The 27953-nt window shown below is 47.2% G+C and overlaps 1 protein-coding gene across 1 annotated transcript in view; it reads left to right on the plus strand.

Annotated features, from left to right (window-relative positions):
* The window catches only part of dthd1 (death domain containing 1), a 51199-nt gene that overhangs the window by 13240 nt on the left and 10006 nt on the right, over positions 1-27953 (plus strand). The window contains exons 2-12 of the mRNA XM_041182825.1: positions 296-626; positions 759-938; positions 6787-7028; positions 7241-7405; positions 8462-8751; positions 17506-17526; positions 20920-21134; positions 22291-22372; positions 23135-23290; positions 25808-25890; positions 27551-27662. Coding sequence (XP_041038759.1) covers positions 296-626; positions 759-938; positions 6787-7028; positions 7241-7405; positions 8462-8751; positions 17506-17526; positions 20920-21134; positions 22291-22372; positions 23135-23290; positions 25808-25890; positions 27551-27662 — 1877 coding nt within the window. The remainder of the gene's footprint in view (positions 1-295; positions 627-758; positions 939-6786; positions 7029-7240; positions 7406-8461; positions 8752-17505; positions 17527-20919; positions 21135-22290; positions 22373-23134; positions 23291-25807; positions 25891-27550; positions 27663-27953) is intronic.

Raw genomic sequence — 27953 nt, forward strand, 5'->3', positions numbered from 1 at the left:
TCCTCAATCTTGAATAGCTACCTGTTACCCTTATTCTCTGCTGTCTTTTTTTAACGAATTTAATATTCATTCCACTAATTTGTCCCCTAACTCCACAGGCCCTAAACTTTGTTATAAGTCTAGCATTGTACATTATGAATGGCCTTTTGAAAGTTAGATAAAGGGACAACTGTAATATAATTTATACATAAATTAGTGTTAGCCCTGGGGAAGATGAAAAGTTTTTTTCTATATATCTCACTTTAGACAATTCAGATCATAGGATAACAAGCTTTTGTTTCTGTTTGTTTTTAAGACTCTTTGCAGAATTGGATGATGAAGATGATCCTCAAATTGCCTGTTATGTCACAGCACCTTTTATCATAGCCCAGAAATTGTCGTGCAGAATAATCAATGATAGGAGCTCAATGGTTGTAAGTGATGGTGAAGAACTGGTTAGTAATGTGATCAGCATTGGGTGTACAGACTCCAGGATAAAGATCCCATTTCCTGTCAGAGTTGCTATACCATTCACTGCACGCTACCAGGGGCATTATCGTGACATTATGGTAAAGGTGTCAGATGCCACACCACATTCAAGCTATATGAGTCCTATCTCCTTAGAGAGAATGTCCAATGGACATAAGGTTGGTAAAGTGACATCAGTACACATGTTAGTCAAGTATTCAGTATCTTCTCTACTGTCCACTCTTAAAATATCTTTCTCTTTAAAAATGTAAATTAAGTTTTACTTCAACTAATCACCACTTTTTTTTTAGGGATCGTGTGCAGAGGTTAAGATATATAAACTTGGCATCTTTTCAGTTGTGTCTTGTTTAAGAAAAGAGACATTTACGATACCTAGAAAAGGTTTAACCTTGAAGCTGAGCATGGATTCAAGAATTGCACTGACTTACCTCCCTGGATCATTCAGTGTCCCTGTGGTAGTTCAGTCAAAGGTATGGAAGAATTATCCAATCGAGTTTTCTTCTCCCACTTCTTTCCTCTTTACGCTGCTTCTCTCCTGATGATAGTGGGTGGTTTTTGTTTCCATGGGGAGAATTTTCCCCATGAGTGGGATTGGGCATGGGCGGGCAGACCAGATCGCTGCCTGTGTTTGGGTCTGCGCCGCCATTTTACGTGGGTGGACCAATTAAGGCCCGCCCAGCATACTTCATGACTTCTGTGCATAGCGGGAGTGAGCGAGCAGTGGCGGGCGCGCTCAGCCCGCCGGGTCCAATGGCAACCCGGCAGCCTGTATAAAGGAAGGCCTGGCAGCCTTGGAAAGGCTGTTCACAATGGCTGGGCAAAGGGCTCTGCAGAGGGGCAATGAAGGTGACGCAAGTCCTGAGGGTAGGCCACTGGGGCAGTGTGCACCTTGTTTTTCAAATGAATGCTTAGATGCCCTCCTGGAGGAGGTGGCAGCGCGGTGGGAGTCGCTTCTTCTGAGGGACAGGAGGCGGAGGCCCTCCCACCTGACCAAATGTGCCTGGGAGGAGGTGGCCGGGAATGTCAGCTCCCATGATGCGACGTACATGGGTTCAGTGCCGCAAAAGATTCACTGATCTCCTGCGTTTGGGAAGGGTGACTACCATGTTGCCTCAAGTCACTTAATGCAGCCGTCACCCTTCCCCCCAAGCCACCCACCCCCACACCTCCGCCAACTCTGAGCATACTAACGGCATTAATCCTTCACGGCATGTATCCCTCGCTGGGTGGGCCAGCAGATATTGCTCATGCCCAGTTCACCCTGAGAGGGTTGAGCTAGGATGTTTTGCATCTGCAGCATGTGTGACACTGACACCCAGAGTATAGAATAGAGGTGAAAGTCAAGGATCTGCACCTAGGCAGAGTGCTGGAACTGGGAAGCATGTCAAGGTCAGGGTGCTAACATGCTGGGAGGGGAGCTTCCAGTTGGTGGGGCACCAATCCATCTGCTGGTCTTTGTGTTCCACGTGCTTGTCTCTCCTTGCTTAGCAAAGTGACACCTTGTGGTGCCACATGTGAAGGAGGCAGCATTTGGCTAATGGAGTGGGGGAGGGGGAGGGGTGGCTTAGCCCTGGCTTGTTTGGGTCAGTGTGTGGCAGCTGCGGGGTGATGAAGAACTGGAGTCCTGCAATGTCCCACTCTGGCTGGGTTGGCTGGGATACGATGGGAATCCAGGTGCAATCTGGACTAATCAATGCTCCTCTTTCCTTTTCAGGAAAAGACTGCACACAATGTGTCGGAGTAAATGCGGACTGGCAGAGGGCAGGCCCAGTTGGCCATTCTTACTCCTTTCGAGCAGCAGGCCATGGACCCATGGCTCCATGTCCACTGGTGGCGGTGAGGCTGGGGTGCCACGGGGAGGTATATTTGGCGAGCAGTCAAGTAATGAGGTGTGTCACAGAAGCCATGGCATTGCTGAATGCTCAGGGATTGAAGTTAGCAACAAGGATTTACCCTTGATTATTGAAGGATGAGCACATAATGATCCGGGGGAGCGGCATGCACATTGACATTGTCTGCACTGTAACTAATCAAATATTCTTTTTCTTCCTTTCAGCATCACTAGGGCAGGGCTGGGAGGAGGAGGCAGAGGGCCCACCTCTCACCCCTGAAGTCCCAGAGCAAATACACTCTCCAGCTTCACACCATCTCAGCCAGGCAGGCACCAGTGCAGATACTAGGACCTTGGTGGGAATTAGATCTTCGGCTAGTGTCCCAGGACACGGCGGTGAGGGCACTTCACACTCGCTTGAGGTGTGGGCAGAGCTCATGGTATCTGAGGACTGCTGGGGACCAGGCACTTGCACGGTCAATGGCTGATGATGTGCCTCTGGAGTTGTCCATGAGGCAGCAAATGCTGGAAGTGCAGCAGGGTATGCGGGACAATCTGGTGGAGATACATTAGGCTATGTGTGGCATGGTGCCCACGCTGCAGGAGTCCACGCGAAGCATCACCGATCCAATGAGCCTCATAGCTGAGTGACATGCTTCCTCCATGGAGCGACTGGCCACTCTCGTGGAGAGGCACCTCCAGGAGAACAATCAGGTCCTCCTGGGGTTGCGCCTGCAAGCCCTCAGCGGCATTGGGCACAGCTGGTCAGTGCCAGTGTGGGAGATGGTCTGGGCACCAAGTATCCCAGCTTGGTGCCCATCCATCTATAGTGAGCAGGGAGGTCCGAAGCGACCTCAGGTCGACGGAGCAGCTGCTTGTAGTCTCTGCGGGCTCCTCTCAGGGCGCTCTGGATGAGGGCAGCAGCTCCCCTCCGCCACTTTGCCAGTGACTGTGGCATCCGATGAAGCTGTGGTGACTGGAGAGATGCCAGCAGTGGAGCTGGCCACTCCCTCCCAGCAGGGCCATCAGATGCTCTGTGGGCCAAAGGATGCCCACCAAGGTCATCGAGGCCAACAGGACAGCAGAGTGGGCAGGCTGTCTCAGATGCCAGTGCCAGTGAGGGGACAGCACCTAGATGTAGCACCCATAAGCATAAATTTAAGGCATCTTAAGCACACCACGGGTTTCTCACAGATGCTTTTATGTTGGCTTATAGTACTTAGTCGAAGGCTCAGTGTGACGTCCAGCACCATTTTTGCTTTGCTTTATGAATTTACCTTTTTTTGCTCAATAAATTTTGACATGTTGCCATGCCTCAGGGTGATTCCTTACTTCTACTGGCATATGGGAAGCCATGATGTTATGAGTGAGTTGTTGGACATTGAGCTTTATTGTCAAGGGCATTAGTTAATGATAGTATCCTGACTGATTTAGCACTCAGATATTGAGTATGGAGCTTGCAGTCCTGGTATGTGCTGAAGGTCCATTTGTGGTGGGCTAACTGAAGGTTCTTTAGATTAAAGCCTCCTGGGTGACCCTACCTCCCTGGAGTATGTCTGGGTCAGCATCTACCCCCTCAGCATTCTTCTGTGCGTGCTCATCCTCGGACTCACTGCTGGACTCATCATGTGTATCCGGAGCAACTGCGTCTATGTCTTCCTCGCCCACTGCGTTGCCCCTTTCCAGCACCAGATTGTGGAGAGTGCAGCATGCAACCACTATCAGCAACACACAATCTGGAGGATATTGGAGTGCGCCCCCTGAGCAGTCCAGGCATCAGAATCGCATCTTGAGAAAACCGATGGCTCTCTCCACCACAGCCCTTGTGGTGCCATGGCTACTATTGTACTGCTGCTCAGCTTCTGTTCTTGGATGGCGGTAAGGCGTCATGAGCCACCTTCTGAGGGGATAGCCCTTGTCACCCAACAGCCATCCATCCAGCTGGGCTTGAGCACTGAAGAGCCTTGGCACCTGGGAGTGTCTGAGTGTGTAAGCATCGTGGGAGCTGCCTGGGTACCTTGCACAGACTTGCAGAATCTGCATCCTGTGGTCACACACTATCTGCACGTTCAAGGTGTGGAAGCCCTTCCTGTTGACAAAGGCACCCGGCTCACCCACTGGTGCCTTGATGGCCACATGTGTGCAGTCAATTGCACCCTGGACGCGGGGGAAGCCAGCAATCACTGTGAAGCCTCTGGCTTGCTCTGCCTGGCTGGCCTGGTCCCAGTGGTAGTGGATGAAAGTCAATGCACGCCTGTCACCTGCTTGACACAAGTGTAGACAGCTGATTGGGAGACTCCACCAATCCCTGGAAAGAGCTGGAGGCATAGAAGTTGAGAACAGCTGTGACCTTTAGAGCCACTGGCGTGGTGTGCCCACCCACACAGTTTGTAGAGATCTCAGGGCTAACATCTGACAGATGAAGTTGACTGACTCCCTTGAGAGATGGACCCTCCTTCAGCTTTGCACCTCAGACATATTGAGGTAGCTGCTTTGCCACCTGTATACCCTGGCAGCAGGGTAGTGGTGTCTTCTGTGGCCCCTTCTGCCTTAGACTACCTCTTGGCCCTCCGCCCCTTGTGCCTGCGCCTGTCCTCCCAAAGGTGGCTCCCCTGGAGGTTGAATGTGGACTCCTGGCCTACTCCCCCTTCTGGCCCTGCCTTCCTCCTCAGAGGGGGTGCCTCCAGTGGAGAGCACAACTCCCAGTCCCAGGCTAAGGGAAGGCTTCCTGAAAGCTGCAGGCTCCAGAAATGATTTCTACTGTAGAGCCCTGACCAAGGCTTTCACTCCTGTCCAAGCAGCTGGCATGAGTTTTGAAGACTTCCTGCTTGCTCAGGCAAGTAAAAGTTACTTTCACGCTGAAATACCTGAAAGGTCACATTCGTGACCCCACTCAACCCTCTTACCCCGCCCATGGATGAGGTTTATACAAATGTCTCCTACCTGCCTGCCTGTTGCGCCTATGCGACATCCTGAAGATCACATGGGCCCCGAAAAATCAAATTCAATTGCTATCTCAAGGGCCTTAACTGGCCTGTTAATTGATGGCAGGCGCGCATCCGAACTTATAGCGTGCCCACCTTCCCAAATATCGCGATGGCGCGCAGTGATGTCGGGACACTCGCCAGACCTCATCGAGCGTCATTTTACATGCGGGCTTGGGGGGCCCGCCCCTGCATGCCAGCGGGAAAATTCTGGCCCATGGTCTGGAGAGCAATTTGATGGAGCAAATCACCAGCACTTTATAGAGCCTGACTGATCTTCATTTCACTGATTTAAATGGAATGATAATAAAGTGACACCCATAAAAGTTCAATGATTTGCTCTGTCAGATTCTCATCCAGCTGATGAAGACAAACATTTACCCCTGTGAAATATGCTGTTAGATGGTTTTATGGATACCAGAAACCTTCCAGTACTTTGACTTAATTTGCTTCTCCAATGCAAGAAAAACCACAACAAAAGGTAAAATATGAAATTCTTAAGTCAAGAATTTGTTTGAAGCTAAATGATCCATTACCTGGATTACATTTAGGAACTTCATTGGACCTCATCCAGGACTAAACTGCTCCAAGTGACCAACTTACTACCTCCCATATGGTTTGGCCTTGAGGGGATGTAAGAATTTTTTTGAAGATGTGAGCAGTTAGGTAAATTTTCTGTTCTTTATAGTTTTTAAAAAGTATCATCAAACAGACTCAGAGTCCAACTGGAGTAGCTGGGACCTAAAACTGTGGATGTTCCCATACATGAGCACCACAATTCCAGTAGGATTGCATCAGAAGGGCTGGGAACTTAGCTGTCTTAGAGATCACCTCTGGCCCACAAATTTAATCTACCAGCCCATGTTGTCCACCCTCCACCATCAGGATATTCCCTTTCCACCACACTTTATGATCTTTGAGGAGGCCTAATATTGTAAATACCTTCAGAAACAGCAACAAAATACTGCTAACAAATCTTAATTTGGACTGTTTTACTGTACTTCCATATGCAGCAGCCTGGCTGCCCATCTTATATGAGTGAGCAGATGACTAATCTACAGTTATAAATATGGTTATGTGGAAGTTTAATTAATGACATTGGAGTGTAAAATTTAATGGGGTAGAATTTCAATGGGGGTTCCATATCTCCGACCACATCTCTGCTTATGTGTCTCTCTGGGTTTTTTGCAATCCATTATCACTATGTTAGGGAGGAAGATCAGAAGAAATCTCACAGAAATTACTGGCATGTATAAATAATTGAAAACAGCTTGATGATTCTGAGCCATGAAAGTAATTGGCTGAAAAATTGGTTGGGTCACTTAATAAGTGTTAATCTGATGTAATGAATCTTCACCCATTTTTCCAATTGACTCTGTTTATCTTACACCATGTTAATTTAGCTAAATTGATCAGCAACTGTCTTCTTCACCCCCTCAGAAATGAAACAGGTTGAAAATGTGCCAGGTTATTTACTTGTGCACTACTTATTTGTTTTCATAGGTTCAGCCAATTGATTCAACACTGTTGTCTGGAATGAAATCAAGACAAGATATATATCATCCCATAATCTCCACCAGCCCCCTTGTTCATATCAAACATCCATCAACTCAGCAGTTTCGGAAATCAATTACAGTCACTTTGCCCTGTCCACCAAACCCAGACAAGAAGAGATTAGGTGACGAAACAGACCATGCTCGAGCAGCCACGGCCATGGTACAGAGAGGCCTCAGCCATCGCATTCGGTAAATTGAGAGATTAACTGCGATACCCTGGTATTAACAGCTGTAAAAGCTTTACACGTACTTAATTCCACAGCTGCAAAACAGACCAAAGAAATAGAGCTTTGTTTAAATTACTTTTGCACATCAAAATAATATTAACAACTGCAAAATAAGTACATTTGATACCAGTAATGCTATTTTATATATTTACTTTGTCACTTGTCCCTTTCTAGATTAATGAGTGCCCCTGTAAAAAAACATGGAGAGGCAATCAATGAATCTTTAAAACTGTTAGGTTTTAACTCCAAGGATGAGGAATGGCTGGTGATGGACAACATAGCTGTGAAAGATGTGCAAAATGGGCTGGTCGCATTTGAAATTGCTGAACATCTAGACAGGTATGAAACTGCTCTCGTTTGACTCTGATGCCACACTATGCATAACTTTTTTAAACAAGACTCCAATAAAAATTCAATCTGCTAGAAATGTGCAGCAGTTTAACTGCAGACTAACACTTTGCAGGTGGCTCTAAATTAGAAGATTCAGTGAAAATGCCACCAGTGACTTTCATTTGTCTTTCTCTTTCAAATGCTACTTAACCTGTTCTGCGTTTCTGACATTCTCCGATTCTGTTTCAGATTTTGCTTACTTGTGGTTTATCTTATTAAGTCCAGTTTGAGATTCTTTTGGATTCTTCCATAATTGTTTCTATGCATTGTCTCCAGCTTTTGTGAATTCTCAGTTATCCTGAACTAGTACGACAATGTTGAAGTGATTCCATGATATAAAGGTGTTGTTTAAGTTGGGAAACTAGTGGCGAGAATCATGCAGGATAGCACCAAATATAAAAAGTGTGAGAAGCTGAGGTAACTGAGAAAAAGCTTTTAAATGATGTTAAGGTTAGATTTTGAAAGGCTGATGGTTGTAGATGGATGACTGAGAGAAGTCAGGAGTTCTATCCTTTTGAGATCTTGGGAAAGAATGAGTTGTGCGATGAAATATGAGCTCTGAATCCCCAAATCCTCTCAAAAAGTAAGTCACAGTAAGCACTTATGAGGAAATTACTGACCTGCAACCCTACAAGTTAATATAGATAGACTAAAAATGTAGGTGAAATCAGATACTGTGTAAAATGATTTAGTTTTATGATAAAATAAGCATGAGCTACAAAAGTTGTTCAACAGTCTGTAACTTATTTCAAGACAGTATGTATTATAGAGCAGTAAGTTTGCTCTGGTGCTTCTCAATAGTTTGAATGCTGTAGCATCTGCTGTGGTCTGCTATGATAATCTTTACGATTTCTGTCAGAAAGGAGTTAAGACAGCAATGAAACTGTATAACATTACGTGACAGGGTGGATTAGGGATGTATATAAAAAAAAACATTTGCTCCTATAAAATTAGTAATATTATACTGTCTTGTAAATTTGATTTAGTTTTCTTTTCCTTAAACAGATTTATAGTCCTTCGCTTTTCATCTTCAGTGGATAATAGCTGTTTGATTCCTTTTATACATGATCTGGAAGAAGCAATCCAATTCACTATGGTTAATGTTATTATGTATCACAAAAGAGACAATTTCCACCACATTGTAGTCCAGATGGTGCCTTCCAAAGATCTACAATGGGAACTAGTGAAGCTTCGTGAAGAGGGATACAGAGGCCCGCCAGAGCCATCTGAAGAGTTCCCAATGAGAGAGGGTGAGCAGCTCAGCCTCAAGCTTAGTGGCAACATTAAATCATTAGGTAAGTTACCAGTAATTTTACCTTTAAATGCCTGGTTTCCAGGTATGGATATTTAGTTAATCTTTGTATCTCTATTTCTCCCAAATTTCTCCCCATCAATCATGAATCCATTGTCTCATGCTGGAAACAGTTTCAAAGATACTGGCAGCTCTCTCCCAAACTCCAAATATTAAATTAAAGCACTGCTGTGGGGAAGGTATTTTGTATTTTTTTTTTATTCATTCACGGGATGTGGGCCTTGCTGGCTGGGCCAGCATTTATTGTCCATCCTGAGGTCCCCTCGAGAAGGTGGTGGTGAGCTGCCTTCTTGAACCACTGCAGTCCATGTGGTGTAGGTACACCCACAGTGCTGTTGGAAGGGAGTTCCAGGATTCTGACCCAGCAACAGTGAAGGAATGGCGAAATAGTTCTAAGTCAGGATGTTGAGGGACTTTGGAGGTGGTGGTGTTCCCATCTATCTCCTGCCCTTGAACTTCTAGGTGATAGTGGTCGTGGGTTTGGAAGGCGCTGTCTCAGGAGGCTTGGTGAATTCCTGCAGTGCGTCTTGTAGATGATAAACACTGCTGCTACTGTGCTTCGGTGGTGGAGGGAATGAATGTTTGTGGATGGGGTGCCAATCAAGCAGCCTGCTTTGTCCTGGATGGTGTCAAGCTTCTTTAGTGTTGTAGGAGCTGCACTCATCCAGGCAAGTGGGGAGTATTTCATCACACTCCTGACAAGTGCCTTTTTTTTTTTGTTTTGTCTTTATCTTGCTGTGCTGTTTCAACCCTTCTTCAGATGCAGAGGCTGGACTTTTCTAGCCTACTCCCCCCCACCCCCCTCCCGCACCATGGTGGGTTCCCCCATGGCAGGGCGGCAAGCCATGGAAATCTCCGTGCACATCAGCGGGACTGGAAGACCCCGCTAGTGCGAGGGATTGGAAAATTCTGGCCACAGTGGCTGACTGTATCAAAGGAGGACATATTGGGTAATGTTTGGAGTTTAGAGCCTTCAGTTTTTTTGCCTCCTTTTAGCACTTAATTGTTCTAATAAAGTATTCAGAAAGCTTTTATGTCTTATTGGTTATTTTCCATAGATAACAGTGGCTCCTCCATTCCATGAAATTTCTTGACAAATGCCAGAGCACATTAGATCGACTTGAATTCCTCTTTGAATATTTGGTCAGTGATTTGAAATGGTAATTTTGCAGTAACAGGCAGAATCTCGTGCTCTCCCCATGGCAAGTTTGGTGGTGGGTGGGTATTTAATCGGGTGGGAAGTTCCAGCTGGAGACCTTGCAACCTTCTCTCCTCAACCCTGATTAAGTCTGTAGTGAGAAGGCCTGTGGACAGCCTTCACCCCCGCCACCAATTGAGGCACTTTAAGAGAGCAATTAATGCCCACTTTAATGACCTCGTCCCGCTGCCACTGTTATTAACCCAGTGACAGGTGGGGTGCTTGCAGGGACAATGACGAGCAAACCTTGGCGTGTTTGCTTGCAGGCTTCAGGGAGAGACCTTGTTCAAAGGCACTCTGTGTCTGATTGATGGACCAGGCATCGGGAAGGTGGGGGGGGGCATGGCGGGCCAGCTTAGAGCTACACTCTGCTCTTGCCCTTGCAACCCCCTTTCCGTGACCCCCCCCTTGTCATCACTCACCTATGACTGGGATCCAGCCACAGTTTGAGGTCTCAGGTGGGTGCCATGCTGGCAGCAGCCACCACCTCCCCAGTGGTGCTGCTGAGTGCAGAGCTGCTGGCCTCTGATTGGCACTCGGCAGATGGGACTTCTACCCTGGGTCCTTGTTGCTGTGGGAAGGACCGCTTCTGGCTTGTCACGTGCCTGAGTTGCACAAGATGCAGCGAGCTTTCCCTAAAAGAGGCGACAGGGTGGTCCCGCCAACTCTCCAGCCATCATCAAAAACTCCCATTGCTACCGTCCAACATTTTACTCATAGAGCAGAATCATCTGGTCCCATTGGCACGGGCGTCTTGGTGGGCATGAGCCAGATATGGCAAGAAGACAAAAAATCAGTTTTACGACATTGTGAAACCAGTTTACGATCACCTGATCCACCTGTCAATGGTGGGCCATGTTTCCCATCACTGTACATCTGGAACCTAATTTCAATACTTTAGCATCTCATTATAAGCTTTGCTCGCTGGAATGATCCCCCCACATCAAATTTACCACCCACGTCGGCGTCACTTCAGAATGGTGTGCTTCATAACTGCCTTTTAAAGGTGTGCACCTGGTGAGCTGAACTTTGAGAGGAACTCGGAGGTGAGTGCAGGCAACCTTCTGTAACGCTTGCGAACATCACTTGTAGGACATCAAGGAAGAGGCGACATGCAGTTGTGGGGGCATAGACAAGTTGTTTTTTCCCAGCTGGCTTTCAGTGAGGTGCCAGGGCATGGGCTCCAATGGGGATGTGGCTGGGGAAGTGATGGGGACAAGGTTGAACAGGCAGAAGGGAGAACAAAACCATATGCCGGGAGTTGGGGGGGTAGTGAGGGGAAAAGGGGTGAGGGAAGCAGCTGTGCATTTGGAAAAGCATGTCAAAAGTGAGCATTCTTCCGTAGCTGAGACCATTCAGCTGCAGCTCTATTGATGTGCTTGGAGTTGGGCCTCTGAAACTTTTGTGCCCACTCAAGCACCAAATGCTCCAGAACTTTTCACCCCTCGGGTGCAGGCTACAAATCAATGTGCATTTTAAGGGGCAGCACAACAATTGGCGGACTGGGGAAGTTATAGAACCCCCTTGTGAAAAGTGGCCATGATGCAGTCACTGGTGGAGACAGTCACAGCCCCTTGCAATGTCTTTATTAAGGTTTGGTCAAGAATCACTTATTGTTCAAGCTAACAGCGCAGCCTTGCAGTGCAGGGTAGGAGAATGCCTGTGCCTGAGCTGGGAGCACAGCATGCAGCCCAGTGGCTGAAGCTGTCACCAATCAGTTGAGTGGAGTAGAGAGGAGGTTGATGGGGTTTTGGAAAGCCAGTGAGTGCTCTACACACTAGCCATCCAAGTGATGGCCAACAGTCTCCTGCATGTGTGAAGGGGCCTCAGTTGTAACCAAGGCAGGTCCTTAGGACACTTATGCTAACCCACACATCTCTCTCTTTGATCCTGCAGGAGGAGAACATCAGGATCATGGAGCCTGATGATTAGCAGTATGTCTCATGGCCTACAGAGAGCAGAGAAGAAAGTAAAAAGAAGAAGAGTGTGATGTAGGCACCTGGCTCAGCACAGGGAGGGGCAGCAGGGCCTGCTGCACATGCAACTGAAGATCCACAGAGAACCATCGTTCATTGGCACTTCACTAGGCCCAGGGTCTATAGACAGGTCTATAGTCATTCCTGCAGATGACTGAGAACCAGTGTCACCAAAGACAGCGCATGTCTAGGGAACTGGTTGGTCACATCCGCCACCTGTTTAAGGATTTGGCGTCATGGGGACATGGAGGTCATTCACTGCCAGTGGCCATGAAAGTGATTGCAGCACTCAATTTTTATGCCAGCGGCTTCATCAGGGCTCCACAGGTGAAGTGTGTGGAATCTCACAAACCTCCATGTACAGGTGTATCCAGGAAGTCTTGGGCGCCATCTTCACGAAGGTACAGAACTTTGGCCCAGGATCAGGAAAGCTAGGAAGCAAGAGCGCTGGGATTTGCACAGATCTCTGGTTTTCTACCAGTGCAGTGTGCCATCGACTGCACTCAGCAGTGGCGCTTAGATCTCCACGGCAACAAGTAGTCAACTATGTCAACCGTAAGTACTTCCACTCGCTGCATGTTCAGTTAGTGCGCGACCACCACAAACACATCCTACAGGTCTGCGCACGATTCCCAGGGTGCATCCATGATTGCTACATCCTTAGCAGGCCTCAGATCCCTGATATCTTCGAGAATTGAGAGAGGCTGCACGGATGGCTCTGTGGGGACAAGGGCTACCCACAGAGGAGGTGGCTGATGATACCCGTGCAGTAGCCTCAGACTGCAGCAGAGCTTTGCTATAATGAGGCTCATGCAGCAACCCAGACTTTGGTGGAGCAAACAACAGGAATTTTGAAAATGAGGCTCTGGTGCCTCGACAGGTCCGATGGAGCAATGCAATACAGTCCCTGGAGGTTGTCGCGCCTCATCGCCACTTGCTGCGTGCTCCACAACCTGATGCTGCAACAACTGGAGGCCCTAGCTGAGAAGGAGATGGAAGACCTGCATGTCTCCTCCAGTGATGAGGGCGTCGAAGGGGATGAGGTCCTCGAAAGTGAGGATGCCAGTCATGAGGCTATCACACTGGCAAGGTGAGGCAGGCACGCTTGGGAGGCCCTCATAGATGCTAGAATTGTGGAGAAGCAGTGAGGACAGTCCTGACATCCTCAACATGCATCTATGAACGTTTGACTGCTGTGTGACTGATGGCAGGTCACACGCCCTCAGTGCTCAGGCTCATGTCATGGAGATGCAGTGGAGGCCCTCATAGTCACTAGATTCCTGGCCGATGGTGATGACATGCAGTGAGGACACTCCATAGATATTCAGATTGCCTCTGTGAATATTTGACTCCTGTCTGTGAGGGCAGCTCGCTTGTGTTCTGTGATCAGAGTCATATCATGGAGATGAGGCTGTGAAACATTAAATGCACCTCATCCTTTGTCAGCCTTCAGCGCCTGACCCCTTCAGGAGCACAGCGTCATCAGTCACAGATGCTGAAAAAATGGGAAGCCAGCCCCACCTCAAAGATGCTGAGAGCAAACAGAGAGAATGATGGAACTCCGTGATGCCTGTCCACAACATTCTGGAACAATCACCAGCACCATCGAGGTGCAGGCATCACTAATGTGTCCAGTGAGTGTGAAGCCAAACCATCACTTTGGTCTGAAGGTTACACACTGCACAGGGAAGAGGCCCTGGACTGAGACACCTGCCTTTATCTTGTGCAGGAACCAAAGTTTCACATCTGAGTGACACAAACACTGCTCATCATAACAAGGAGCCATAGGCAAGGAGACATTCTTGGGAGTTTATTTACAGTAATGAACATTATGCACCAGTTATTAACACCCGTGCCCAGGCTGTGCAATTACATCTTCTTAAGCTTCCTAACCTGCCGCTACATCTTGGTGCTCCCCCGACATCCACAGTAGAGGTGGAAGTAGCCTGCAGATTGCTATGCCCTGTCTATGATGACTTCATCTGGCGTCCTCTGGAAAACTGAGACCTGCAGCACACCGGCCTGCTTTGGTGTCCTGCTGTGGACTAGCTGCATCCTCCTCGGCATGTGGAGATGGAGCTGCGGGGGTCACAGGAAGAGGGAATTTGGATCAGCTAGACATTCCCAGAGTCATCTGGGTGGATAGCTCCAAGATGGCTAGCTGCTGACCCTCCTCCCTATGAGTGCCTGACAACGCCTGGCTGACTGCTTGAGGAGAAAGGGAAGTTGGAGTGAGATTGAATTCGCCCACACCATTCACCCACACACCTCTCGTTTACACACTGTTGGAAGCCAAGTATGGCATCAGCGATGGAGTTCAGCCCATGCAGCAGTGCAGGAACAATGTCCTAGGGCAAGTTCTCCATGACGGCCACCATCCTGCCAGTGTTGACCTCGGTGCGTTGGTGTGCTGGCGCTATCACCTCGCCCTGAAAGTGGACAGTCTCCTCCATCATGCCTTGCAATTTGACAAGTACACTAAACATCCCTTACTGATGTTCCTGTTAGTGCCTTTGCAACTCCACCAACTGATTGAGTGCAGAGGCTCATCATCTGATTCGGACTCAACAGATTGTTGATTGTGCGTGACCTTGTCCTGCATAAAAACAGATGGAGAGTGTGAGCAAGGCGCATGCCAGGCCAAATGAGAAGGATGCCAGGCGTGCATGTGTGCTGAGTTAAGCCATGGGCAGGATGAGGAGGCAGTCTCCAGAGGAGGTGAGGCCAGGTGGAGATGTGAGGGTGTGTGTGTGAGAGAATGGGTGGTGATGTCCCTTGAGCTAGCAGTGAGTGAGATACCAGAGAACATGTGATGGGCTTGTAAGTGTGTGAACTGAGATTAATGAGATGTTTGACTTACCCTGGTGGCACGGATGAGATCATTGATCCACTTTCTGCAATGGATGGCTGATCTCTTGTGTGCAGCATTGGCACTAACCACCTCTGCCACTGCCTGCCAAGCCGGAGTGGTGAGACTGATGGGCCTGCTATGGCTGGAGTGGGTGAAGAGGACATCATGGTGGGCCTCCATGGTGGTCAGAAGGAACCCAGGGATGCATCACTGAATTGGAGGCTGCACTCTTCTTGGTTTTGGGGCCATGTCTTCACTGGACTGCAAGCATTGAGGATTATGCGTGCGGTTGCATTTTAAATCTGGTGCTCGGCGTGAGGAAGCAGTGAGGTAACGGCATGGTGGGTTAAATGAAGGCCACCCGCCAGCAAACCCGGCGTGTTTCCCGTGACTGCATTATTTATGAGGCAGGAAAGGGGATAATATGATGCGAAACCTGCCATTGCGGCCAGTGGGTAAGACTTCTTTCTTCATCCACTGTTGCACTGGGAAGATTCTGCTTTTAGTTTGCAGATTGTTCCAACATAAAGGTCAAAATCTTCTCTGCCATGTGGAAGTGCGTTGGGAGGTGAGATGGGAGCAAAATTTGAAACTTGTGCATTGGGTTGTCTTCCTGAGGTGTTCCTGCTTTTGAATGATCTCGTTGGAGATGGAGTTAATGACCAACAGTGGCAGGTTGCCAAATAGGCTATTTAAGGGGCCAACCAGTGCAAGTTAATGATGCCACTGGGACCTCCCCAGTGTCTGACAAGGCTCCCACTCAGTCAGGAGGTCAGCAGCAACTTGGAGGCTGCAGGCGAGACAACCATTGATACCTTTTATCACTGCTCCATGAATACATCACAGAAGTTCAAAAGCCACAGCATTGGCCATAACCTGTCATGTGGAGGGGTTTCCTCCTTCACACTGACTGCCCTGTGAGTTGTGAGCTTTCCAGTTTTCAAATATTAATTAGGTTTCCAGGAATAGCTCCATTTTGAGGCATCTTTGCGTGTACCTACCTGCCTCAGCTGCACCTACCTCCGCTAGTAGGGCTGCCCATCCATTCAGTGCTACTGGTCCTCTGATTGGGCCTGCCACCTGCCACCTGCCACCTGCCACCCTTAATTGGGTGAACATGGAGGCTGCCTGTTAATTGGCTGCATTGCAGAAGATTCCAACTGTCGGTGCACCTCTGGTCCGTGGGGTGTTGGGAGGACCTTAAAATGGACCTGATGGCTGAAACTTTTCAAAGAGCTTAAAGTTCCACTCAGAGTGTGCAATAATTTATCAACATTAATGATGATTTTGGGCAGCATTGCCCTGAATCCTGGTTATCAAATCATTCTTTCACACCATTCTGCAAGTACTTTTTTTCTAGTTTTTTCACACCTAAATCTATTTTAATAGGATCTGCATTATCGCTGTTATCTTAATGTACATTTACTATTATAGTTGACATCAGTTGGAAGGTTTTTCCTATATTTTTCTTTCCTTACATAAAGCTTTCTTCTTTTCTTTGATACTGGTCTTAAGCATTTTGTAGACAGTGGTGGTTCCAACCTGAAAGTACCACTTTTGTCTTTCAACATTATCCATTTGCTTTATAATCTGTGAATTAATTTCTGAAATGGATTCTGTTACTCCATTGATTACAAATTTTATACAAACAAAAGCAAAAAATGCTGAAAATTTGCAACACGTTACTCAGCATTTGTGGAGAAAGGATCTGTTAACATTTCAAGCAGTGTCCATTGATAGTGAAGCAGCAGTGTTATGTGTTTTAGCAATCAGTCAATCTTTTCCTTGTTATGTCGGAATTATCCTTGTTTAAGCCCAAAATCTTGATTTGTAATCACGTCATAACGTTTTTTTTCACCTTCAAGCCTCAATTACTCGCAGGTATATAACAATTTCTGAGTGACTCATTATTGTAAATAGCCATTTGGTAGTACAGAACTTGAGTATTGCTAAAAAAAAAAAGCCACCATTAGCTGGTGGATTCTCCATGGCAATGGCTCTACCAATCAGCATCCACCTGTTAACCAATCAGCACTCTCTTCTCATAAAGTATAAAGTTGTTGCTCCCCCTGACACAGGTATTCGTATGATTGTCCTGATGAGTGCAAAATGAAAATCTTCAACAAAATGTCTTTTCTCATCATTGTGCCAAGAATCCTCCCTTTGTCAAGTTGAAGATATTGACCCCAAAATTTCAATCAAAATTAAGAATCTCTAGAGAAAAGCAAAATACTGCAGATGCTGGAAATCTAGAACAAAAACAAAAATACCTGGAAAAACTCAGCAGGTCTGACAGCATCTGTGGAGAGGGATACAGTTGATGTTTCCAGTCTGTATGACACTTCATCAGAACTAAGACATATAGAAATGAGATGAAATATAAGCTGGTAGAGGGGGGTGGGTGGGACAGGTGGAGCTCGATACGGTGGCCAGTGATAGGTGGAGGCCAAGAAGAGACTGTCAAAGATGCCATAGACAAAAGGACAAAGGGGTGTTGATGGTGGTGATATTATCTAAAGGATATGCTAATGGAGACATTAAGGGTAGAAAGCAGGATGAGCAAGTAACAGATGGCCCTAGTGGGGGTGGGGTGGGGGAAGGGATCGAAATAGGCTAAAAGGTAGAGATGAAACCATTGATCGAAATAACTTTAAAAATAGGAGGGAAGAGAAAAATATATTTGTAAAAAAATATATAAATTATTAGAGAAAGGGGGTGGGGATGGAGGACAAAGTTCATTATCTGAAATTGTTGAACTCAATATTAAGTCCGGAAGACTGTGAAGTGCCTAGTCAGAAGATGAGGTGCTGTCCCCCCAGTTTGTGTTGAGCTTCACTGGAACATTGCAGCAGGTCAAGGATGGACATGTGGGCATGAGAGCAGGGTGGTGAGTTGAAATGGTGAGCGACAGGGAGGTCTGGGTCATGCTTGCGGACAGGCCAAAGATGTTCCGCAAAGTGCTCACCCAGTCTGCGTTTTGTCTCTACAATGTAGAGGAGACCGCATTGGGAGCAGCGAATGCAGTAGGCTAAATTGAGGGAAGTGCAAGTGCTGTTTCACTTGAAATGAGTGTTTGGGCCCTTGGACGGTCAGGAGGGGGGAAGTAAAGGAACAGGTGTTGCACCTTCTGCGGTTGCATGCGAAGGTGCCGTGAGAGGGGGTTGAGGTGTAGGGGGTGATGGAGGAGTGGACCAGGGTTTCCACAGGGATCGTTCCCTCTGGGACACCCTGGTCTAGTGATAGGTGGAGGCCAAGAAGAGACTGCCAAAGATGTCATAGACAAAAGGGTGTTGACGGTGGTGATATAATTTAAAGGATGTGCTAATGGGGACATTAAGGGTAGAAAGCAGGATGAGCAGGTGACAGATGACCCTAATGGGGATGGGGTGGGAGCTCTACCTGTCCCACCCACCCCCCTCTACCAGCTTATATTTCTTCTCATTTCTATATGTCTTGGTTTTGATGAAGGGTCATATGGACTCAAAACATCAACTGTATCCCTCTCTGCAGATGCTGTCAGACCTGCTGAGTTTTCCCAGGTATTTTTGTTTTTGTTTAAGAATCTCTAATCTGGAACTAGAAGTTGAAACAAAACGTGGTTTAACTGAGACTCCACCCTCAAGAAAAAATCTGGTGTGGAGCAAAGACAAAGCTTCTGCCTGCTCCTCTTATGTCAGGGGTGCATGTCTTGGGGAAGGTTAGACTCACTATGGAGTTGTTCCCAACATGCCCTTTTAAGACCTCAGTGAAACTCAAGCTTGTGGAAAGCTGGCATCGGTCCCACTGAGGTTCAGGAAAGGCACAAAATTCTTTTGGTTAAAGGATTGTAGAAAGTGTCCTTCATTTCCAAAAGGCACTGTTGGGAGATGATACAATAAATGGCCCTTTTTGCTGGAGCTTTCCTGGGTTGCCTTTCCCCTGTTGGAGAGGCAAGTAGCTTTGACGTTGTCCTGCCAGTTTCAAGCCGGCTCTGCTGATGCCCTCTTACTGGAATGGGCAGTCTCCTCTAAATATGAAGATTGTCCCAGCCAGATCACCTGCGACTTTGGTCGACTTACAGCCTGTTTCCCTTCAGTTGGCAGACCAGACCGATTTGAATTAAATACGTTTGATAAATCCGTTTTCTTTTCTACTTGGCTTGCTTCTTAGCTTCCTATCTCTATGCAAATTATAAATTTTATTTATTATCACATTTTTTATTTTGATAAGCCTCTCAGATCGGCAGAGACAGACATTCCATTAAGCCTTCACAGACAGAAGGTCAGTGAAATACTCCCACCAATGTTTTGCACCTGCCTGTTTTCTTAACCTTGATCATTGTGATAGGAAAAATACTTCAAGTAAATTCCATTGGACATAATTGAATTTATAGAAATACAGATGGAGTGGAATTTGACTGTGTGTAATGTGCAAATTCTAAATAGATTGTGTTAATAACTGAAGGAAACACCAGAAGTACAGCGATAGTGAAAACATGAGCACTCAAACTTCTCTGGCTCATAACTGAATGTTCTGCAAAAAACAACAATGCCATCAAACCACAGGGAGGTAGCTCTGTAGTTATTTGTACAATACCTTCTAATTCAATTCATTAAAGAATAAGTTCAAAATGTCTTTTCAGAACAATTTGGACTGATTGCTGCAAAGAAATTGAATGTTTCAGTGAAAATTTGTTTTCCATTGTGTACCAGCATGGTCAGAGTTAGAGCTCGCAATTTTTATTTATTCATTCATGGAATGTGGGCATCACTTGCCATCCTTGGCAAGTTGCTGCTGTGCATCTTCTAGATGATGCTGTGCTTGTATTGAAGGCAATGTATTTTTAAGGTGCTGGTTAGGTTATCAGTCAAGCATACTGCTTTGTCCTGAATACTGTCAAGCTTCTTAAGTGTTGCTGGAGCTGCACTCATCCTGGCAAATGGAGAGTTTTCCATCACACTCCTGACTTGTGCCTTGTAGATGGTGGACAGGCTTTGGGGAGTCAGGAGGTGAGTTACTGGCCACAGAATTCCCAGCCTCTGACCTGCTCTTGCAGTCACAGTATTTATGTGGATGATCCAGTTAAGTTTCTGATTGATGGTGACCCATAGGATGTTAAAGTTGGTGTTAATTGTAAAGGGGGGATCATTACCTGACACTTGTTTGGCACAAATATTACTTTCCACCTATTATCCCAAGCCTGACTGTTTCCCAAATCTTGCTGCATTTGGACCTGGACTGTATCAGTGGCTGAGGAATCATGAATAGTGCTGAACATTGTGCAATCATCAGTGAACATCCCCGCTTCTGACCCTATGTTGGAGGGAAGGTCATTGATGAAGCCGCTGAAGATGGTTGGGCCTAGGACACAAGCCTGAAGAACTCCTGCAGTGATGTCCTGAGGTTGAGATGATTGGCCTCCAACAATCAGAACCATCTTCCTTTGTGCTAGGCATTCCCCGCAGTGATGAGTTTTCCTCTGGCTTCAGTTCTGTTCCTGGGCTCCTTGATGCCACATTCAGTCAAATGCTGGCTTGATGTGAAGGACAGTCACTGTCACCTCACCTCTCGAATTCAGCTATTTTGTCCATGTTTGAACTAAGGCTGTGATGCCCATACAAATTAGGAACAGCAGTAGGCCATTCGGCCCTAGAGCCTGCTCCACCATTCAATAAAATCATAGCTGCTGTGATTGGAGCCTCAGCTCTACATTCACCTATCCCTGATAACCTTTACATATTTTATTTCCTAAAGCATGAAATATAGTAAGTACAGCCACTATATTTTATAAACATGACTTAATTAACGTATTTTAATCAAATTGCAGATTTTAGAAATGCAGATACTAAATTTCAATACTAGCATTTATGAGATCTCGTGAACAGAGATTGCATCTGAGGGTTAAATCATTTGTAGTTGGGTCCAAAAATTAGAGCCACCATTATTTGTATTTGGTTGTTTGACATGAGAACTTGGTTACAGCTGATAAGGTAGGCTTTCTTTTCAATGTGTGTACCATGAGGTCAGAAGTCAAGTTATCTTGGTGGATCCCAAATTGAGCATTGGTAAGATCAATAATAATCAGAAAAAAACATGTAATGTTTTCTTTACATCTTGATTTAGGTAATGATCAAGACATGATTCAAGGATACCCATTAATATTTCACTCTCAGCGGAAAGCCAGACTGGAACTTGATCTAACTGAAGTAGATGAGTTTGGCAACTACTGCTCTCCTCACTACAAAGGGATGGCAATATTTTACAAAATAACCAAAGAAGAGCTAACCCAGCATGGAGTCTATCACATGGTGGATAACCAGCAGTACAATCCTGTGTGCAAACTGGCACTAACATTGCCCAAGGTAAGGCACAATAAGTTACACATAATGTTCATTGAACTGATTTATGCAGTAGGACTGTGATACTGGGTGATAAATTGATAAAAACTTTCAGCTAAGTCAGGTACGCAAGTGGGAACATAGCCATTATTTATGATAATGTCAGAATAAAGAACTTGTTCATTTTCATACTCTTTTGTTCATCATTCTTTTTCCCATCATCTTTACTTCTGTTTTTTTTCTACTGTTATTGTTATTCTTCCTTCTGTTTTTTAAGAGAGCTGTGTGTACAGATAATTCAGTACTCTACGCAACACACAACACATATCAAGGCAAATAGTCTTTGCAAGCACTTTTCAAGGTCTCTGTTAGATAGTTCACATGTTAGTATGAAAAAGAGATCTGGATCTCCATTTGTCAGTCACAATGAGGAAATTCTCAGGTTTGATCCCTGCACGGTGCTGCATTAACTGATGTCAGTTCGGAAAGCAGTGGGGTGCTATAATCAAAAGGAAGATAACAGCCAGGGTGTCCAATGCTGATTGAGTTCAAGCAATCCCTGCTGGAAAATATTTGCTTGCTGAGGTAGTAAGAGGACAGGATCAGGTTCAGTCGTAATATGTACCGTCGTCAAGTAGGATCCAACAGACACAGGATACTAGCGCTCATAAATTGGACTCCCACATGAGAATGGCCATTTAGGTGAAGCACTAAAGAAGTGTACTCTATCAAGACAGCTCTCCCAATGCCCTAGCACTCATCTGGCACCATGAGAATCACTTCAGCTATTCCTTTAAATCATTAGTGTGAGGTTTCTTTCTTTTTTGACATAAGCCATCAGGCCTGATTTTCCTGCAATAGTTTATGGCAGGAGTGAATACTTAAAAACTGACCCTAGTCCTGTCAGGATGGTAAAATATACTCAAATTTCCCAGATTAACTGTTTGTGTAATTAGTTACAGATCTGGGTGCAGATTTGGGCAGCTATAGAAACTAAGCGAGTGACGGGGTTGGACAATTGTCTGATAACACTTCAAGTGCCTTGGGACATTGTGTTAAGATACAGGTGCTATATAAATAAAAGTTTTTGTAAATGCATTTTTAATTGAGTGAAACAATCAGAAATCAGTATCACAATATTGTTCCTGAAAGTCTTTTCAAAGGCATTGAATTTTGAAAGCCTTTTGAGGGACATAAGTTGGAAGACCTATTAGTTGCAATTGTCAATGCGGAAGAGGCCGAAGTTACATGCAAAAACGAAGGTGAAGGAATCGTCTCAGATTTGCAATGAGTGTGGTAACAGGCATGAATAAAAATACGTTTTACCCACCGGCCGTATTGGCAGGCTTTCACGCCATTTTTTTCCCTTCCTGGTGCATCCTGCCTCACTAATAATGCTTTCATGAGAAACATGCCAGCTCGCTGGCGGGCGGGCTCGGATTTGCCTGCCACGCCATGACCTCAGTGCTTCCTTGCTCCGGGTGCCATATTTAAAGTGTATGAAAGCACAGCCTACTTCATGCCTACAAACCAGGATTGCTCCAAGCAACAGATGGCCCCGAAAGCTAGGAAGATGGCAACCCCCAAATTTAGTGATGCCTCTCTGGGGTGCCTGCAGGACACAGTGCGAGGGCTGCCACGATGTCCCCTACACCTGCTTGGCTACAGGAGGTCCACCTGAGTCATCAATCTGGCCTGAGAGATGGTGGTGGTGGCGGTCAGCACCACCGGAGCACAGAGGAGGCTTAGTGCAGGGAGGGGATGAATGGCCTCATTCATTCCACCAGGGTAAGTCACTCTTCTCATCACTCTCAACTCATACTCACAAACCCATCACATATCCATAGGGGTCTCACATGTCAAGGGACAGCACTGCTAACTCTCACACACACCGTCACATCTCCATCAGGCTCATAATCTCTGGAGCTTGCTTCCTCATCCCGTCCATGGCTCCGCTCACCACACAAACATTCCACACAGTGCCACGTGTCCTTCTCACTCTATCTCCGTTTGTTTTCATGCAGGAGAAGATGGCTCAAAGCAAAAGGGGAAGTCCCAGATCAGGCGTGGAGTGGCCTACATGAGGCCCTTCACTCACTTTGTGGATTGTGCCATCGCGCTGATTGGTAAGGATGTGGACTGTGACTGTGATGATGATGAGGATGGTGGCGAACACCCATGTGAGTGTCCTGCACCAGATCATCCCTCTCAACACAACTGTGAGTGTTCTCTTTCCTATTTTTCACTCTGCTGACATGCACCAATTATCTCTACATTGGTTCACAGGGAGCTCTGCCAAATGACTGATGCCTTCAGCTAACCAGTCCCTCAGCTCCATTCAGGTCCTCACCTCCTGCCAAGAGGACACCTCCTCCATTGAAGAGCTGGAAAAAAGCAGCCTGGAAGACCTATCACAGTGCTTACCCACACCCTCCACCAATGCAGAGACACACACCTCAGTGGGACCTAGATCTAGAGCAGCCTCAGGTTCACAATCTTGTGGTCACCACATGGACATGCATTTGCAGCAGGAGGAGGCAGGTTCATCTGAGCTCCCCAGCCCTCGGAGGACTGATGGACATCAGGTATCTGTGAGGTCCGAGTCAGATGAAGAGCCTCTGGATTCGGCCTTCCAACTCATCGTGGAGAGTCAGCCAAAGGCTAGGGAACATCATGCAGAGCTGTTGGAAGCCTTTAACAGACGGGATTGTGAATCAGAGGAATGTGTCCGCCTGCTATTTGATGAAGTAGCACCCACATCTGAATGTATGGAGGACTCCATGGGAAGGATAGTGTACGCCATAGAGACCCTGGTCCTGCAGAATGTGATGATGTGCATAGACCTGCACTCCATCTCAGTAGTTATGGGTGAGTTCCTGCAATGGCAATGCAAGAGGGAAATGGAGCACCTTGATATCCCTCCAGCTGTTCCTTCCTCTCAAGGAGTCAGGCTGGGGCCCTCAGGCACCTGAAGGAAGGAAGAGCAGCAGCTGGACACCCCTGGGTCGTTTACTCAGGAATCTCAAAAGCTGTCCTCATCCTCTGAGTATCTTTTGCCTGTGACCCCCTCAGCCTTGTCCTCTGTCACTGGAGAGGGAGCAGCTGGCCCACAGGAGGACAGACAAAGCAAACTGAGACCCTCAAGGACTTGGCTGTCCAGGGAAAGTATGCCAAAGTCATCAGAGGCAATAGGGCCAACCATTGTACAGGCTGTCTCCACCTCTGCTGCGGATGTCAGGGCAGCACCTAGAAGAAGTGGTAGGCCTAGAAAAGTTAAGAAATTCTGATCATAAGTGGTTGCACGGGCAAACACATTTTTCACTTTCTAATCAGAAAATATATTCACTTTCACTGAATAACGTGTAATGTTTTTGTAACGTAATGTATTTCAGCTTTGTTGACAGGCTTCATGAGTCCTCCCCTTGCATCCCCACCCTGACCAGCAGTTCAGTTGCACACAGCAGGACCATGAGTGATTCTGGAGGGAGAGGTGTGTGCGTTTGTGTGGCAGGGCCTTTTGTGGTTTTGTGCACACATTCTCCCATGCACGTAGAGCCTTCATCCTTCACACTCATCTCACTGTGCTGAGAATTTTCAATGCTGCCTGCTGGGGCTCTCTTTCATTTGTCTATCTGAGCTGACCTGCATCTCTACCTACCCATGCAGCACCTGTGTCCATCCAACACAGGGCTCCGCTCACTTTGGATTTGACAAACATGGTTGTGGTAAAGTTCTTGATTAGCTCCGCCGACCTTTCCCCTCGTGCAGTCACCCATGCCCTTTCCCCCATCACTGTGGACACCCCCCCCCCCGCATCACCTTCCACCTCCCCACCATCACCTACCAACCCAAACCCCTGTCATTCCATGATATCCAGGTGAACGTGCATGTTCTCTACCTCCCGGAGAACCCCAGCCCGTCCACATTAACTTCCCCGACCTCCTCCTTCCCACTCCCAGTGTCTGTGTGTCTGCATCTGTGTCCCCAACAGTGACCCTCACCACCTCTTCTAGTGTACCCTCACCCTCCCACTCAACCAGCTCCCTCTGCCCCCTCTCACACTTCCAATTCCTTCCTACCATACCCACCCTCAGTTTGCTCCCCAGGAGGCAGTCATTGACTTCACAAACTCCTCCCTTGCACATTTACCTGGACATCCCCCTCCCCTTACTCCCTCCTCTACCCTTACTCCCCCCTCCACCCGGACACTTTCCCCTTTCTGGACTCCCTCCCCCCTGAACACCTTCCCATCTCTGAGCTCCCTCCTCCCCAGACACCTTCCCCTCTCTGAACTCCCTCCTCTCATTGAACACTTCTCCTCTCTGAATTCCCTCCTCCCCCTTACACTTCCCCCCACCATGAACCCACTCCCTTAACCTCCCCCTTTACACCTAACACCCCAGTTGCAGCATTCTCCCCCATTACATCCTCTTCCCCAGTACTTTCTCGACCCCACTGACACCCTCCATCCCCCTCCAACCTTACCCTCTGACACCTTCATTCCCTCCCACCTGACCCCCCCCAATATTTTCGTTCCCCACGCCAACCTCACCCCTCGACACTTTTCATTATCCCCCCCCAACCTTACTCCCACTAAAACCTTTTGTGTCTCCCAACTTCGCCACCCTCCCCATACACCTTCTATTCTCACTCACACCTAGAGCTTCCTCTCCCACTGCTTCATCAATTATCCGTAGCAGCCCATGGCCAAGACTGTGACATTCCGAAGCAGGCCCGAAGCATCAACGGAAACCTCCCACTTCCCGGGAGCTGTTTCGTGGTGGAGCCACATGCATGAGGATCCACCCAGCATGCGATGCATGTGCTCTTCCAGGGTCTGGTAGCTGTAGGTATCCAGCATCATCACCTTCTCAGATGCCTGCAACCTCAGCAAATCCCTAAAGGTAAGTCTTGGCTTCTGCATGTCATGTTCGTCCAGACATATTCTGGGCCGGCTTGTTTTCCTGCAGGTGTAACAGTGAATCGGGTGTGGGGGGAGAATTCCGGGTGGGCCTTACCTTGCATCTCATTAGTGGGATGCAAATTGGGTTCGCACCGGCCTCCAGCGGGATTCGCTTTCCACCATGGTGGACACCATAGGATGACCCCACTGTGATTTTACCCTGGCGTGAAACCGATTTCTGCTCCTCACGCCAAATTCTCCCCCCTCCCCCCACCCCACCATGATACCTGCCGCCAACAGGACCAGGCGATTCTGCCCATAGTCTGCAGGCAAGTAAGGGATCAATTCAGCAATTGACACCCTACTTGAGGGCTAATGATATCGAGATGGTGCTGCATTGGATTATTGTGAAGATAATCATCCTTTGGTCTGCTCCGTGACAATCTCTATAATTCTTCATTGAAACAAGCCTGGAAGGAAGCAGAGACTGCCTTGAGGTTGCGGTCGACCTGCAGTTGTCCTATGGTGAACCAATCCCTACACCAAATGGCACAGATCTGCAGCTGCCTTGCTGCTGAGCTGGAACATGTGAACACAATTGTGTCATTTCCTGGATGGCACAAAGCTGCCTGTAAATATTGGCCTGGTCATCTGCAGAGCAGCAATTATTGCCCGATTGCCAAAGCAATCAAACTTTTCCATGCCCTAACGCTGCTCTGCATTTTTTGCCAGATCTTCCAAGCCCAGCTTCTATGGAAATACAGAGTGCGGCGCCCCTCAAACAACTCCACTGTAGTGTTTGCATTTGGGGGCGGGGGGAAGATAGGGCATGCCCCCTTTTTACAGCACGAGCTTCAGTAAGGTAAATTTATATGTCTAGTATGAATATTAGTGAATGGATGAATGGGTGAGTAGATGAATGAGAGTGTGGGTAGGACCATCAGGTGTCTAAGTGGGTGAGGTAAGTAGCTAGGATGGGTGAGCTAAGTGAATAGAGTGGCAGGTGGGTGAGGTGGCAGATGAGAAGAGTAGTAGGCAGGCTGGCTCGTAGGTGGGCTGGTTGGTTGTTGTGCAGGTTGGCAGTTGGGTAGTGTGGCGGGTAGGTGAGATGGCAGGTGAGGGAAGAGGCAGATGGGAGGTAGGTGGGTAGGGTAGGTGGGTGAGTGTGTAGGTGTGTTGTGGGTAGTCAGGTTGGGAGGGGTAGTCAGGTCGTTGGCTAGTCAGGTCAGGTTGGGGAGTAGTTGGGTCGGATCAGGTGGTGGTAGTCGGGGATCAGGTGAGTAGTTGTAGGTTCACACCTTGACATGTCGTCTTTCATGCAATACCAAGTAAAACATGGAACGTTATGATCGGGATACCTATGGTTCAAGGAGGTAATCTGGCAGTCAGGGGGCATAGTTGGGCCTGGTCAGGGGGCAGTCAGGGGGTTGAGGGGGGAGTCAGTTTATCAGTGAGAGTGATTGAGCAGTCAGTTCTAGAGTTACCCAGGAGTTGACTAATTTTTAATCTGTCTAATGTTTCCTGGGTAACTACCCAGGCAATTGCTGCGGACCTGCCTGAAGTCTTGAACTCTAGCTCAGGGTCAAAGACATTTGCTGGGGGCTCCAGGGAGCAGGGGAAATTGCTCATTGGAAATTCAAACTGCCCAGGTAATTCCCTTGTGGACTTCCGTGGGATCCCGAGGCACACGCCCTGCGTCTGGTCCCCGACAATCCAGAGATCGGAAAATCTGGGCCATTGTTTATGGCATCATGGGCAGTTCAGCCAATCAAGCTTTACTGGATGGAATTCACCCCGATATGTCGTCTTTCATGCAATACAAAATATTCAAATATTATGATCGAATATTATGAATATTATAAAGAATCACTCAACAAAATAGCCAGGCCTCCACACACCTGTTCCATCAGACCTGTGGCCACAAGATTTATTTGCAGGTA

Source organism: Carcharodon carcharias, chromosome 1 (assembly GCF_017639515.1).
Source record: "Carcharodon carcharias isolate sCarCar2 chromosome 1, sCarCar2.pri, whole genome shotgun sequence".
NCBI lineage: Eukaryota > Metazoa > Chordata > Chondrichthyes > Lamniformes > Lamnidae > Carcharodon > Carcharodon carcharias.